Below are 15,448 nucleotides of genomic sequence, written 5' to 3'. Positions count from 1 at the left end.
CCTTCTCTGGACACGCTCCAGCACCTCAACGTCCTTCTTGTAGTGAGGGGCCCAAAACTGAACACAGTATTCGAGGTGCGGCCTCACCAGTGCTGAGTACAGGGGCACGATCACTTCCCTACTCCTGCTGGCCACACTATTTCTGATACAGGCCAGGATGCCATTGGCCTTCCTGGCCGCCTGGGCACACTGCCGGCTCATGTTCAGCCGGCTGCCGACCAGCACCCCCAGGTCCTTTTCTGCCGGGCAGCTTTCCAGCCACTCTTCCCCAGAGCTGCAGGGGAGGATACGATCCCCAAGCCAAAGGGATGGTCACAATGGCCTCCAGCAGAATACCTGGCCAACGTCATCTCGTGACACCTGCAGGCAGCCCCCAGCTTTCTGCTCCAGCATCAGCAGCAAGGCAGCAAAAGGACAATCCCTGCCTCACAGCTGAGCCTTTTCAAGGCCTAATTATCCATTGCCCCTCCTCCCCACTCTGCAAAATCTGCACCTAAATTTCCAGTCTGAATTTCTCTAATCTTCAGCTTCCAAACCCCTGGCTTGCACGCTGCTCTTTCTTCTGCTAGATGAAAGAGCCATCTCCACCGGAGAGCACTTGCCCCCAGAGATGCGTGCAGGAGCTGATAAAGGCCCCTTTCACCTCTGCTCAGATAAATGAAAGAGACGGAGCTGCTGCAATCTCTCACTTCCAGACTTGTTTCCAGGCATCGCATTGATCTGATCACTCCTCGCTGACCCTCTCCTATTTTCCAGCATCCTCTGAGGCATGGACACTGGGATCACGTACAAGCCCAGCGATGGCCCCTGACTCCGTACACAGAGGCAAAGCCTTTTCCGTACTCCCTCCCAATATTTCTCACTTGGGCTTTCAGGAGCTGCATCCATGTAACAGCCCCATGGCAGCAGGGAGGCAGAGTCCCATCCCGTCAGCCCCCTGTGTTCCCTCCTGAAAGGCAGGGTCTGCCAAGCCCCAAGTCCCTTTGGCTGCACAGCCAAGCCCCAGCACTGCTACCAAGACGGCAGCATCAGCCACAGCCCAGAGGAGCCACCAGCACTGTGCCAGGGGTGACAGCTCTGTCCACCCCGTACGGACCTTTGCAGCTCCTCCTGTCCTCGGCCAGCTGGAAGGAGTTGTTGCAGTAGCAGGCTGGTCCGCTCAGCGTTGGCACGCAGTGGTGCTGGCAGGCCAGGGCCGTGCAGTTTGCTAATTGTTCTGAGGAGACAGGGAAGACAGAGGAGAGAGGATGTCACCGATGTGCAAGCAGGGACGCTTGGGTGAGGAACAGAATGGATGCCCGGACCCCAGTGCTGGGTGAAGGGGACTCCCAGGCACCCCACCAGGCTTTGCTGGGGACCTCCACGTGTCCCTCTGCTCCCCAGTGGGGAGGGAAGGACCAAGACCCTCAGCAGAGGGAGGGGAGGCCATAACGGATACACGGCTGCTCCACGAGAGGGGGGGTCTGAGCAGCCCCAACCATCCCCCAAAGCTGCTGACTCGACGTCGCTTCCCACCGGGAGCCTGTTGTGGCCACAGCCAGCCCTGAGACCCGGCGCTCCTCATGCAGGAGAGTGGCATGGGACTTGGCTCCAGGGTATCCTGGGGGACATGGATCCCAGAGAGACTTCAGGGCGAGCTTATCTGCCATCTCCTCTCCGCAGCAACTTCCCTCTAACCAGGGCTGCAAGGAGCCTGGGGACCACCCCGCACCAGAGATGCTGTGGTGCAGGCAGTGGAGGAGCGCTTGGGCAGGCAGCCAGCTGCCAGACGCACCGAAGAGCCCAGAGCTCACAGCTGTCCATACCCCTGCAGAGGCAGCACCACCCCAGCGCCAGGGTCAGGTGGCCTCAGGCTGAAGCTGGGACCAGAGATGCGGCCGCCCGGCTCAACACCTCCCGCGGCTTCAATTCCATTAGTGGTTGTAATAAACACCAATAAAGCCCCCACCTGCCCAGAGCTGCCAACAGGCAGGGGGCGGCCAGGGCTACCCGCCTCACTCTGTTGATAAACAGCAGCAGCCTCCAACTTCATCAAGGTCATTTAGCAGTAGGCCTCCTTAGCCTGCTGTGAGGGACGTGCTGTCAGCCCTTTGTTGGGGGGTTGGTTCATGCTGGGTTTTATTTTCTCCCCTCCTCTCCTCGCCCTGCCTGATCTGGTCACTTGGGTGCTCAGAGGGCGTTGAACTGGGTCCCAGCAAATCTGCCGGTGGAGGGGAAACAAGCAGCTGCCCAGCCACGAGCCTCTCCAAACCAAAACTATTCGGCCCTTTCCAAGTTCCCCTTCGCAGCCGGGGCTGGACGGGGGCAGCAGCACCCAGGCGCTGTGAAAATCCTGCCCCTCGCATGTGGAACCATTTAATAAGCCAGGCAGGGCCCGGCCGAGTTGTTTACAAGGTTTATCGGCTTTGGCAGGCCCAGCTATTCATTTCAGATTCTTATCTCTCAGCTAAAGCACTGCATGCATCCAAAAAAAAGAAAAACCCCCAAGAGTGCTGGGTCTGCAGGAGGGGGATGATGGGGGGAGTTTCAGCACGGAGGCTCTGATGGCATTTCCACCCCTGTGGATATCTGCAAGGGCAGCAGAGGCTCCCTGGCTCCCGGATGTCTCTGCATCTCTGCAGGGGCACCTCTGCAGGACAAACCTCCTGCCTGCTGCCGAGGGAGTGAGCGGTCCCAGGCAGAGGCCAGGCACAAAGGGCAGCAAGGGGAGCAAGATGGGGCGGCATGTTGCTCCAGCAGCTGGAGCATGAACCGGAGTGACAGCTCGTCTCCCTAAGCCCAGGGTGGAGGCAGGCTGGGGCTCATGACCAGCTGCGAGGAAATGCCTCCCTGGGGCGTCACCGCCAGCTCTCCCCCTGCCGGCTGGCGGGCAGGAGGGACCTCGGCATCCAACACAAGGGCTAGCAAGGGTTTACATCCCCAACGTGCCCAAACCTGCAAGCAGCAACTGTCCTGACACGGGGCCTGCCTACACCCAGCCCTCGTGCGTGCTGGTCATGTGCTGCCCAGCTGTGAAAAATCAGATCCCACTTAAGTATTGAGAACTATTAGCAAAATATTAATTGTCAGCTTGGACACAGCTGCAGAAGCCGCCCCAGGCTCCTCCCGTGGGAGCTGGGCAGCAGAGAGGAGCTCAGTCCCAGCTCCAGGGCTGGGCAGGAGGGAGCCCTTCGGGGCAGGGTGTCTCACACCTGGTTCAGGTTGAGCAGAGCAGGAGCCCTCCGCCCCAGGCAGAGGAAGGGCTGGGGAAAAAAGCATGCTTGCTGCTCGCCCAGAGTCTGCAGAGACCCAGCTCCAGGGGTCAGCCCAGGACGTGTGTTTCTGAGCGACTAATCTGCGCACCAGCAAGCCGGCACACACTGATTTAGAGAGAGTTTTCCAGCAGGATTAGCAACCGGGACAGGCCAGGAGGGGGGACAAAGCTCCTGGAAATCAGGGAAAAAACATACTGGTATCTCTTATCTGAACCAGAACCCCAGCCCTCCAAGCTTTTAAACCCAGGAGACAATGCAGCTATTTAATGGCCCGCAGGCTCAGGAATGACGGGCATTTCACTTGCAAGCGGCTCTGGCTAATCTCTGGATCTGCTACCGGCCAGCCCGGTGCTGAGCTGTCCCGCGCCGGCTGCGCTTGGCCGGGAGAGGGGAGCATGGAGCGCGGTGGCACCAGTGCGAAGCCGTTAAACAAAACCAACATGGGGCTCACACTGTACAGACAGAAACCAGGGACAAACAGGGACTTCATGACTCTTACTGTGGTAGGGGAGGAAAGGAGGCAAGGGCAGTATCTCGTGGGGCAGCCCCCCTACCAGCAGCTCTTCTTTGACCACCATCGCGCCCCCCCTCAGACACCTACCCCGACAGTGTGGCCCCTCATCGGAGCCGTCAAAGCAGTCGTGGAGCCCGTTGCACAGTTTGCTCATGTGAATGCACAGCTCCGTGCCCAGGCAGTTGTGCTCATTGGGTTGGCATCGAGACACCTTGCTCTGAGGACCTGCAAGACAGCAAAAGGCAGAACTGTCACCGAAGGGAAAGCGTGACGGCTCTGCAACCCCATCGCCCGGAGGAAACACCCAAAATCTCGAGGAAACTCTCAGCCCCGCCACACTGCTCTGCCATGGCTCTCCAGCAGTGATCATCACCCGCTAGACATGGCCTTGCACAGCGAGATTTCAGGTAAAAGCTCTTAAGGCAGATGCAGGTGTTCAGGGAACCTTGCGTTCCTCAGGACATTTGTGGGAACATTTTTGCAGTAGCCAACAGCAGGCAAGCACCGTGCTGGCAGCAAGCGTGTGAACGCGCTTTGATTCCCTCTGCCCAGATGTATGTTAAAACCTCCTTGGTTTGGATTCCCCTGCCCGGCACGTGCCCCAGAGCAAAAGCAGCACCCACCTAGCAAGGCCAGTCCCAAATCTTCTCTGCTCCCACGGCAGCTCGAGGCCAGAAAAGGCCACCAGAAAAGGCTCAAACCAGGCTCTGCCCCCTCCAGCATCCCTAGCTCTCCCTGGAAGAAGCTCATTACACAGACACTGGATTTCCCTTTCAAAGCAGGCGGGACCGCTGCGGGCGCTGCTCTCCGGGAAGGAAAAGCGTGACCCGTCTGGAGTGAACTTTCCCTTTTCCATCCCTCTGCAGAGCGCAGCCCGAGCAGGAGCATCGTGCGAAAAGGAAGGAGACCTGGAGCAGCTGGGGCAGATGGGGACCCTCTGCCCAGCCCCAGAGACTGCCGTCAGTGGACGCGTGCCCATCCTCAGGAATGAGCCGGGTTGATGGGCTGGGGTCCCAGGAGGAAGGTGACCCCGGACCTCAGCAGCCCCAGACCCCCTGTTTCGAGCTCCTGCTGGTCATGTCCACTCCGGGCTGCCTAGACACATGGCTCTGGGCACTCCTCACTGCTGAGAGGGCCGGGGGCACATGGGGTCAGGCAGTGCTGAGCACCCTGAGCACAGCTGCCCTGGCCCCCCGCCACCCCAAGCACTCCCTCAGGTGCCAACACATTCTTTGTTAAGAGGCCGCTGCACAGGCAGGCTTGCGGGGGGTGGTTAAGAACCAGGACTACGCGACACAAGCAGACTTAATCTCCATTATTAACTAGAAAAATTACAAAGGAAGCAAGGCTTTGTTTTTAAGCTTCTCTGAAAAGAAGCACGGCATTGAGACAAACAACAAAATACACCACAAATCGATTAACATCCTGAAACCTGGTTAAAAACTCCACCAACATCCTGGCTCCAACACTGCTTTACCCCAGGCTGGAAAGGCAGCTGCCTGGGGGTGACGCACTGACAGTGAGCCCTGGCACAGCACTGGTGCAGTGCGGGCTCAGTGTCAGCGGCCCAACAACCAGAGAGCTCTGCAAAGCCCGACTCCCCTCTGCAGGCTCTCCTCTCCTCCCCGGACTGAAACCTAAGTTTCACTTTAGGGCTGAATACGCAGCGTTTCGCCAGCTCTTGCTGGAGCCACCAACATGCCTCTGCTGAGTCAACGGCAGCATGCAAGCGAAATACTAAAATCCCATTTTATGGGGAGACAGTGGCTGTTTATGCCTTGCCCTCACATCAGCAGGGCAGGCAGCACATCAGCCCTGCTGGCAGCAGGGGCAGTGGCAGAAATAGCTCCCCGAGCTCCCTGCGGACCACCCCATCCTTTGCAGCAGGCGAAGTGCCAGGTGAGCACCGAGAAGGGCACCTGCAGCACATCACACGCCGAGCACTTTGTCCAGGCACGGTCCCGTTTTAGACAACTATTGAGACCAGCAGTCACCTTCATCTAAAGTCTCCACCGGTGGAGTTTGTCCTAAATAAGCTTAAACTCTCCTTGGAGAGGAATGTTACATCACGCGCAGCTTGCAAGGTCCAGCCCAGCGCTCCTTGTGCCAGCACATCCTCATCCAGCACAGTTCCCGCCCTGCCAACACGCTCCCCGCCAGCGAGGGCTTGGTTTCACTCCCTGCGAGCTGTCACTGCCGAGCTACACTAGACGTGCTTTTAACCTTAATCCGCAGGTTCCCAGCAGGTGCTGCTCCAGCGGGGGCTGAAGGCTCTCAGCAGCACACGTGGCTGTGGCAGGGGCACTGCAAACCCCAGGGGAGGAATGCCGGGACTGCAAACACTCCAGGCAGGCGGGGGTAGCCCTGGCTCTTGCCTTCAGCCCGGCAGCTCAATCCCACCCCAGGGCTGCACCAGCGCTTCTCCTCCAGCCTCATCTCCCACCACCCCACTGCCATTCCTGCGCCCCAGCCCCTGATTGCAGCACGCAGTTGGCATAATTAATGGGAGATCGAGGTTAAACGGGAGACCTGGGGGTGGCTCCTCTCAGATGGAGCCTTCTCCAGTTCAGCCTGAGCCCCTTCTGCAGGAGGCAGCTGCGGGGGTACTGCCCCAGGGACAGGCAGGGCTTGCACTGCCTGCTCACCCCACCGGCAGCAAGGAGGGCGAGGGAGAAGGAGCTCATCTTGCTTCACTGGGCAAGGGCCAAGGCGAGTTTGGACGAGGGATGGACAGGACCTGCTGGCTCTGACCCCGTGGTTCTCCTGACCGTGCACAAGACCCCTTAGCACATCCCAGGCAGACACCTTTGCACACCCATCCCTCTGTCCTCCACACTATGAAACAGCAAATTGCTACTCGAGGAGCAGATGGAGCAAACTGGGTTTCTCCTCTACCCTTCCCAAATGCACCAAAGCCTTTGCAGAACTAAAGTCCAGCAGGAAATCTTCAACAAGCTGCCCCACAGCCTGGCACGCTGCTGCTGCTGCGGAGATGGGCAAGAGGTTCCTCCCACGGCAGGAGCAGCCCATGAAAGCCCCTGCTAAGAGCACACAAAACATCACACCTTGCAGAAAGGTTCCCCAGCCTGCCACAGTGAAAACTTCATCACCTTTCGTTTGTCCGTTTTGTGCAAAGTGACTAACTCTGGGCTTTTGACACACACGTGCCCCTTCTTGCACAAGGGGTGCCCAAAGAACAGAAATCTAACGGGCTCCAGATGCCAGATCACTCCCCTGCATGCAGGCTGCATGTCAAATACGTTCCAGTATGTTTCCAGTTAGCCAACTGGTTTGGCACTGGGGCGATGGGCTCCTCCAGGATGGGGGATACGGAGCTCAGGACTCCCAGGCTCCATTGCTGCCATCGGGGACATGGGTTTCTCCTCTTTCCCAGCCCCAATCCAGGGCACCCAGCAAAGGATTCCTGGGAGAATTTCTTACCAGCTACCACTTCACAGCTTTTGTTTTTTGCAGAGGGCTAAATAGCAGCGCTATCTGGGCACTGAGTAATTGCAAATTAAGGGTTAATTAAGTAGTATCAATATACGGGCCGAAAGAATGAAGGCACTGAAATAAAGTGCACAGTTCATCAGTCAAAACTGATCTGCCGTGTCCATTATTCCCCTGCAAAGAGCCTGGATCAAACTACTTATCACAAACAGGGCAGGATTAATCTACAAGCCACTTTGTTTGCTTTTGACTGTGTTGGCACACTAATAAATGAGCCAATTTATTACATGTGACAAGCTTGTGGTACACCCCAAGGAGCTGAATTAGACAGGAATTTTTAACCTCTAAAAACCACTTGAAAAAAAAAAAAGGAAAGAAGAAAAGCAATTCTTCCTCCTGTAAATGCAGCCTGTAGTTGACTTGCAACAGCATAAAGAGACACAGACGTAGGGAACTCGACAAGGGAACAGGCAGGAGGAGCTGGGAGCAGGATGGTCCTGCTCACCCCGCCGGGATGGACGGCAGTGCCAGGAGCCGAGCACCAGCAGAGCTCAGGTGGGGAAGATCCCATTGCTGCCTCCTGGCTGCGCCTGGCACCAGCGCTGCAGGAAGAGGAGAGCAAAGGCTTTGCAGACGACAGGCTCACTTGAGATGTGTCCAAACCCGAGCAGGGCCACGCCATTGACAGATCCAGCACCAGGCCAGTGTGGCAAGACAAAGGATTTGAGACCTCCTGAACCCTCGGACCAATAAACCGTTTGATGCTGAATCCTTGCAAACGTCCAAGCGACTGAAGGCCGTGGACCCACAGATTCGTCTGCAGTGAAGCAAATGGTGCCGCTGTCCCATGGCCAGAGAAACGCGTGCCAGCAGCTTGGCTGTCCTGCTCACGGGCAAACCCCCAGCCTGGCCAGGGCACCCAGCTGAGCTGGGAGAGCTCCAGGCACAAGGCCAGCTGGGATGCAGCGGCCAGATGATGGCTGTAGCTCAGCCACAGCAAATTAATTTCTCAGAGCCCCTCATCTCCTTTGATTTTCAACAGGATGGAGGCTCTTGTACAAGTTTTTTTCCCCCCAGGAAAGCTCCACGGAGTGCAAAAAACAACTGACTGGGCAAGAACCAGGTACAAGCCACTCGCACAGACACAAGCACAGCACCGAGCTCGGAAAGAGAACTCTTCCTATGCTCAGCTAACACATGAACAAAGCCAGCAAATACTTAAAAGGATTCCCCAGGGAGGAAAACCTCGCACATAATAGACGGCATTTCAAGAGACTCTCACATGAGTACATTAGTGCAATGTAAATAACCCTGCTGTGCTGCCAGGGTGCGAAAGGGTGCACCAAGCAGCGTGCAAAAGCCACGTTTGCAGCCTGGGCTTAAAAAAGAGATTAAATAATAGCAATAAAAGTCATCCTCTCCCTGCCAAAAAGATAAGGAGGATGAGAGCCTGCTGGAAGCCTCGGTGCCGAAGTGGCGTGAGAAAAGCTTGCCTGGCAATCCCGGAGATACCAGGCTCCGCACCCTGCGTGTGCCGACAGGTTGGACTCCACTCGTGCGAGCCTGGGCAGGAGCAAGGCAGGCAGCAGGCAGCAACCTCCATTCATACCCCCTGCCCGTGGGAAAGGCACAGATGGGCGCAGGCGAGCGCCAGGCCAGACGTGCACTGGCACCGCACCGAGCGCTGCTCGGCCACCGGTGCAGAGGAGCCAGCAGTGATGGCCGCTGACCCCAACCTCCACCTCCCGGAGGGCGCAGCATCCTTCTGGCTCCCTCTTGGTGCTCCCCAGGCTAACGCAGTCTTGGGGCTTAAAGCAGGAACCTGGGGAAGGTGAGCAGAGTCCCTCAGAAAGGTCAAGCCCCTCCAGGTCCCCAAACCTCAGCAGTCGCTTCTGAAGCTGGGGAGGGAACCGCTCCCCAGGAAAAGAGCGTTTCCAAAGTTTAGGATCTGCAGTGGTGATGGAAACTCGTGGACTCTGTCCCACACACAGTGGCAGGGTGAGGAGAGAGGAAACGCTGGGCTTTGGTCTATGCCTCACAAGAGGCTCCCACTTGCCTGTCCTGGAAGTGCCGAGCACGTACCAAGGGGCACACGGCTAGTGGGGGTCCCACCTCCCCCAGGGAACGAGCCTCCCTCCTCCAGCAGGAGCTGTGGGTGCTCGAGTCCTTGGGGGACTCTGAGCAAACCTGAGAGCATCTTCCTACCTCCACCCCCCCAAGACCACGACTGCCACACAGACAGACACAAGGTGCATCTGCAGAACAGCCGGACACTGCTCCCGGCACCAGGCACCTCACCGGCCCACGTGGTGCCAGAGCAGGGACTGGGGAGGGGCCGGGCGGGCAGCGGTGAGGGATGCTCACAGCCCCTGCTGCAGAGAACACCAATGCCTTCCAGCTTCCACCAGGGCGGCAGCAGCTGGAGCAGGCAGGTGCAGCTCTGCCTTCCCCATCCGGGGGGAGACTCTGCCAGCCCCCACCAGCGGTGCCTTCACAGTGAAGAAAGAGGAAGAAGGGGAAGAGGGAAAAGCATCCAAGGGATCTGTTTTCTGTTCACCTGTCCATATGGATGGGGGGGGCGGTGAAGCAAGCGCAGACACGTGCAGCAAGCGGAATACGTCAATCAGGACGGATTTCTTCCAGCCGGGGAAGGGCCTCCGCGTCCTCCCGCAGTAATTTTCCAGGGCTGCTGACTGACTGGAGCCAGACAGCCCATCCCAGCCCCCTCATCCCTCCCACGGAGGGGCTGGTTGCATCATTTTGCCTTAAGAAATAAATAACCCCAGTGCCGAACCAGAAACTGCTTTGAAGGAGACCTTTATGCCAAGTACAGTGTGAAGCAGGAGTCTGGGAAGGATCTCTGGGCCAGAGGATGAGAGAATTTTGCTGGTCACTGATGAGCAGCAGCAGGGATGAACCCGGCTGTGGCTGTCCTGCTGGCCTGGCATCTCGAGGCTGCTTTCCTGACACAGTAAAACAACCTAACGAGGTTGCTCCTGCGAGGCAACAAGGGCAGCACAGCCTCCCTCATCAGATGGAGGGAGAAACCGGGACACGGGGAGAGGTGGTTCCTTGCTCCAGCCCAGCTGGAGCAGAGCCCCCAGCACAGCGCAGTGCAGCAGGACTGGCATACCCGCTGTCCTTGTAGAGCCCCTGGCACCAGCATGGTTCTGGCTCACTCCCCCGTGCAGACACACATGCCCCATCCCCAGCCCTTGCACCCCGTCTAATCCAGCCCGGTTCCCTGTTTGCTTCCGAACCAAGACCCGACCGCCCCATCTGAGGCAGGAGCACCCCCAGCGCTGGGGCCGCCAGTACCACTGTGGCACAGCGGCTCCAACAGCCCAGGACAAAACCAGTAAAACCAACACAGCATCCTAATCCAAACACATCTGGGGAAAGCGGCATTGCTTTCCCCGGCTGTTCCCCAGGACTCCCAGAGATCTCCTCCTTCCCTTCAGCCCAGCTCGCTCCAAGCGCCCATTAAATGCCAGGCACCGGAGGCACAGCCACTTGAGGAAGGGATGCAGCTGCATCAGAGCTGACCCATGCAGGCGCAGCCCCTGCCCAGCGCCACGGCTCACTGCATCCTCGCCTCCAGGACTCTGCCTTCCTTGTGTAAATCAATTTTGATGGAAACAAAAAATAAATGAGTGATACCCCGTTCCCAGGAGGCTGTTTTGTTACGATGGATCACGGCCCCAGAGCCAGAGGTCCCGGGAGCAGCAGCTAGGGAGATAAAGGGAGGACGGACAGCTGGATGGCTTGGACTCCTGCCGTGAGTGGTACCCACCCCCACCCCGAAGTGCTGTGGACTCCTGGTACTACGGGAGAAACAGGAGCTGAGGTAGAGCAGTTGTGCGACGGCACCTATTTGGGACCCTGGAACGACCGTGCAATGAGTGAATGGATGAAACAAAACCAAAAGAACATTATTAGGAAGGAAAGGCATACATACATATATCGGGTGATTCATCCGAGCCATCCGGACAATCCTTTTCCCCGTCACAGCGCCAGCCCTTAGATATGCACGTAATCTGATCTTTGCATGCAAACTGTTTAGGGCTACATGTCTTCGGTGCTGGATGAGAAAAGAAATAATGATAATAAACAAGATCAGTTTCTTCCCAAAGACAAGTTATTTAAAAAAAAAAAAATTTAAATTAAGGACTAAATTGCTTTTAGTTTGATTTCTTTCTAACGGCTCAGCAAAAGTTTTAGCCTGGCATCAGATCCATCAACCTTGCCCCTAAGGAAAGGAGAAAATTTAAACTGAAGCATTAATTACACTGCAAGAAAACAGGAACTGAGATCCATGATGCGCTAACAGATTTTAAAGATCATTTAACTTGGATGAATTAGCTCCTGGGAGCCAAAGGCGGTTTATTTTCTATGCTAGACAGTAAAAAAGACAGGGGAAAAAAATAAGAAAACCCAAATGAGAACAAATTAAAAAGTAACATTTTTAAATCACAAAGACAGCAGCAGCAGCAGCAGGATGGGTTCTCCATCCATCCTGCGCCCAGGAAACACACACGTGTACGCCCAGGGCGGTGCTCCCAGGGGAGGGTTGGCAACCCCAGCACCATCCTCCCAAGACACACAGAAATAAAACAAAGTCATAAGAAAACCAGCAGGAAAACCTAAAGCACAGAGCGCAGAACCGGCCTGAACCCTGGGGACGGGAGCAGGGCTGAGAAGAACCCCAGTGCCCCCTCCTCCGGGCGGCTCCAGACTGGGGTGCGCTCTCCCCCTGCCAAAACTGGCCCCCCTCAAGGAGGCTGGCTGCAATGGGGGGGGGTCACTGCACCCCCACCCCCGAGTGCAGGCTGCAATGAGGGGTCACTGCACACACCCCCAAGCACAGGCTGCAATTGAGGGGATCACTGCACCCCCCTGAGCACAGGCTGCGTGACTCCCCCTTTGCCAAAGGGTCATGGGTAGAAGGGAAGGCAGAGACCCTTGCCTGTCCCCAGCACTGCCAGGCTACACTTTGCCAGTCAGCAGGCACTGCACCAAGGTCTCTTTTGGCCAATCCACAGTGGCAGGGGCAACGCCAAACGTGAAAAACACGTGTATGTAGCCATACACGTAACACACACAGGGTGGGTACCAGAGCCAGATGGCTTGGAGGTGATGCCAAGGCAGGGCGGGCAGCAGAAGTTCAGGTAAGAGCTGCAGTCGGGAAGGGTCAAATTGTAGTGAAGCCATGCCGGCTTTGAACACGATCCGCTGTGTCGGGGGCTCCCAGGCGAGGGCCATTGCCCCAGCACATGGCAGAGCCTGGCACACGCAGCCCCACTGGCTCGGGCTATCTTCTTGCCAAAAAATGTGCTGCTGGTGCACATGAAATGCCAAAAAGCATTTCACTTTCTTCCCAGAGATCCAGCTTTCTGCAGCAAATGCTTCCACGCCGATTGCAGCTTTTGCTCTGCACAGCAAGCCCGAGCCCTTGGGAAGGCAGGAAATCTTGAAAACCTAACGTAACGCAACTGTGAATGTTCGTTAAGAGCAAAGGCAGTCAAACACATGCAATTCCCTAAACATTTATCTTGTGTCATCCCTGGTCTTCTGCTAAATTCCCTGCTCCAAGGATCCACTTAACTTTTTGCTCAGCCCACGGAAGGAGGGTCTCTGCATCTGCCTCGCTGCAGCTGCGCCAGGCAGCACCACAGGCAGGAGCTGCTGCCAGCGCTGCAGCTCATTTCACGCGTTTCATGACCCAGCTCGCCCTCAGGCTCCTGACAGGCAGAGAAGGTGCCATGATTTCTTGCCAGTTCCTGCCATGTGAAGGAAATGCCGCAGCCAGGTCCAGGCAGCTTCTGTCCGGTCTGCAGCAGGGATGTTGTGAGGGAAGAGGATGGGGAGGGTCCGGTCCCCAGTCTAAATCCCGGTTCCTAAAGGGTGGGAGGAAACTCTCCCCACCGTGTAACGATGCTAATTATCCCTCAGACCTACAAAAGGGCTTTGTTTGATGTCATTTGGTTGGATTGAAGAGTACCACCTCTTACAAACCTTGCTTCCCTTCTGTCTTTAAAGCAATCAGCATCAGTAACCTTGGAGCTGTTGCTTAGAGGGAAAGTCTCAACACCATGACAAGGAGCTCAGTGCAATCAAGATGGAGACTGGACATATCAAAATGGATGAAACATCCCCAGTTATGAGCAGATGCCTCCCCCTCCACCGCCCCCCCACACCTTCTTTAGGCAAGAGATGACATGGACACCAAGCCTGTTCCCTTCCTCCTGCAGGATGCGGCAGCGCAGGGCTGGGAGCTCAGGGACAGGCACCTCCTGCAACCAGCTCTCCTCCGAAGCCGGCTCTGCCGCCCCCTCTTCCCGGAGGAGCTCATCTTCCACCTCCATCTCCCAGCCACAAGCGTACCAAATGCAAGATTCATTAAGAAAACCACAGCAAAGAACCAACACTCCCTTGGATTTCCTGCTCTCCTGCATCTTCCCAGGTCTCCAGCAGCCACAAAGTGACCTACGGCTGCCGCAACCGCCCAGCCAACCGCAGCCGGCACCCAGGAACCCGCCGGGCCAACAGCAGCCGCTGTCTCCCCACCGGTTGAGCTCAGCTCCCGGCCTCTTACCTGCCTCCTGCCTGCCAAGGGGAGCGGGCAGATCTGCAAGAGGAGGGCAAACTCCTGGCAAGTGGTTCCCAGCCTGCTGCCCCATCCCAGCCGCTCACAGCCCTGCATTTACATGGGAGGAGAAACCAGAGCCAGGACAGGATCTTGATTTGCACTGGAGACACCAGTCCTGGAGCAGAGACGCTCACCAGCAGCACAGAAGATTGGCCTCTCACTCGAAGACGTCATCCCTAAGTACCAGTACCTACACCTTTGCAGAGCAGCCTTGTCTCCAGGGCTTGGCTGCACTCAGACTGCAACAAAGCAGGTTCTCCTGCCGCTCCCCCATGCAGGAGCAGAACACATGAGATTTCTTCCAAGTACTGACACATCACTCACGCATGCTTTGTCAGGCCACACACGTGTCATGGCTTTCCTCAAGGAAAGCCACCCGAGGACATGTACCCTGCTCACACCCACCCTTCTCAGAGGTGGCGATGCTCCAGCTCAGTCCTTCCCTCGGCACAGGCAGACCCCAGGGAGCAGTCCTGCCAGTCCTTGCCGCCGCAGGGCATGTTAACACACAGTAAAGCTGCACCCGAACCCAGCTCAAATCATGGGCCATCCCCCCTCCGCCATTCCCAAACACGAGGACAGCTTTGGCAGCATGAGGCCTCGTGGTTTCTAGAGCAGCTTTCGCACAACGGCTGCTGTGCCTCCGCGCAGGGGGAGAGAAGGAGATCGCTTCCCCTCTCGGCAGCCAGCTCTCCAGGCTCCTCGGCAACCCCACGCACTTTCTGTTCTTGCACAGCATGTTCCCAGCGAGTTAAATGGCCCCAGAGTAAGTGTTGAGATGCCTCAGTGCCAGGTGGACAATTAGAGGAGGTGTCTGTTAATGCATCCTTCACACGGAGCCAAATTTCTTTCCAAAAGCCAGGCGGCCGCACCAGCAGAAGCGGCAATGGCAGCAGAGAGCAGAGCTCCAGCTCCGGGTTGGAGAATAAAGGCGCCTTCATGCAGCGCACAATGGCCGGCTCAGAGTGGGGCCAGGACAGCTGCGAGAGCCATCCGCGGAAAACACGTCCCTCTTTGGCAGTCAGAGGAGAGATCCCTGCTTAAAAGTTAATTCAAAGGGGACAGAGGGGAAAAAATTGTACTAAAAAATGGCAAAAAAATGGCTGTTTGGGTGCAAGAAAGGGGATTCTTCTTCTCCCGTATGGGGTGGGAGCAGAATCCCCCAGCGGGGGCGTGAAGCCGCAGGCGGGTCTTCCCAGGTAGGACAGGAACCGAGAGCCCGGCTGCGCCTCCCGCCATCCCATGGACACGGGATGCTGGAGGCTTCCTGTTAGAGTGCAGCAGGTGGGGAAAAGGGCTGTTAAAGAAACACAACAAAATACATTTCATTTTTGCCTAAAGCAAGAAATTGACACTTCCATTTAAATGGACTATTTTAGGAGGCTGGTGAGCAGGAGGTCTTCACCTTGAGCAGAAACCAAATTAACTTCAGTGCACAGATGAGTACGGCATAAAAACCTAGATAGACTGGAAGCAAACCAAGAACTCCTTCCTTGAGCAAGTCTTACTTTCCTCTTCAGCCCAACTCCTCCCCTTCCTCTGGAGGAGGTGGCTGGCCGCTACTTTGCAAAGGAAACAGCG

General features: G+C 56.7%; 1 protein-coding gene across 1 annotated transcript in view; it reads right to left on the bottom strand.

The window, feature by feature from the left end:
- The window catches only part of LRP1 (LDL receptor related protein 1), an 80,308-nt gene extending 66,725 nt beyond the window's left edge, over window positions 1-13,583 (bottom strand). Inside the window, 4 exon segments of the mRNA XM_009282292.1 lie at window positions 1,097-1,216; window positions 3,856-3,993; window positions 11,177-11,299; window positions 13,445-13,583. Of these exon segments, the coding sequence (XP_009280567.1) occupies window positions 1,097-1,216; window positions 3,856-3,993; window positions 11,177-11,299; window positions 13,445-13,583 (520 nt within the window).
- Window positions 13,584-15,448: the final 1,865 nt, after the last annotated feature.

This window comes from Aptenodytes forsteri, unplaced genomic scaffold (assembly GCF_000699145.1).
Source record: "Aptenodytes forsteri isolate BGI_AS27 unplaced genomic scaffold, ASM69914v1 Scaffold373, whole genome shotgun sequence".
Classification (NCBI taxonomy): domain Eukaryota; kingdom Metazoa; phylum Chordata; class Aves; order Sphenisciformes; family Spheniscidae; genus Aptenodytes; species Aptenodytes forsteri.
This window is presented reverse-complemented; position numbering and strand designations above follow the sequence as displayed.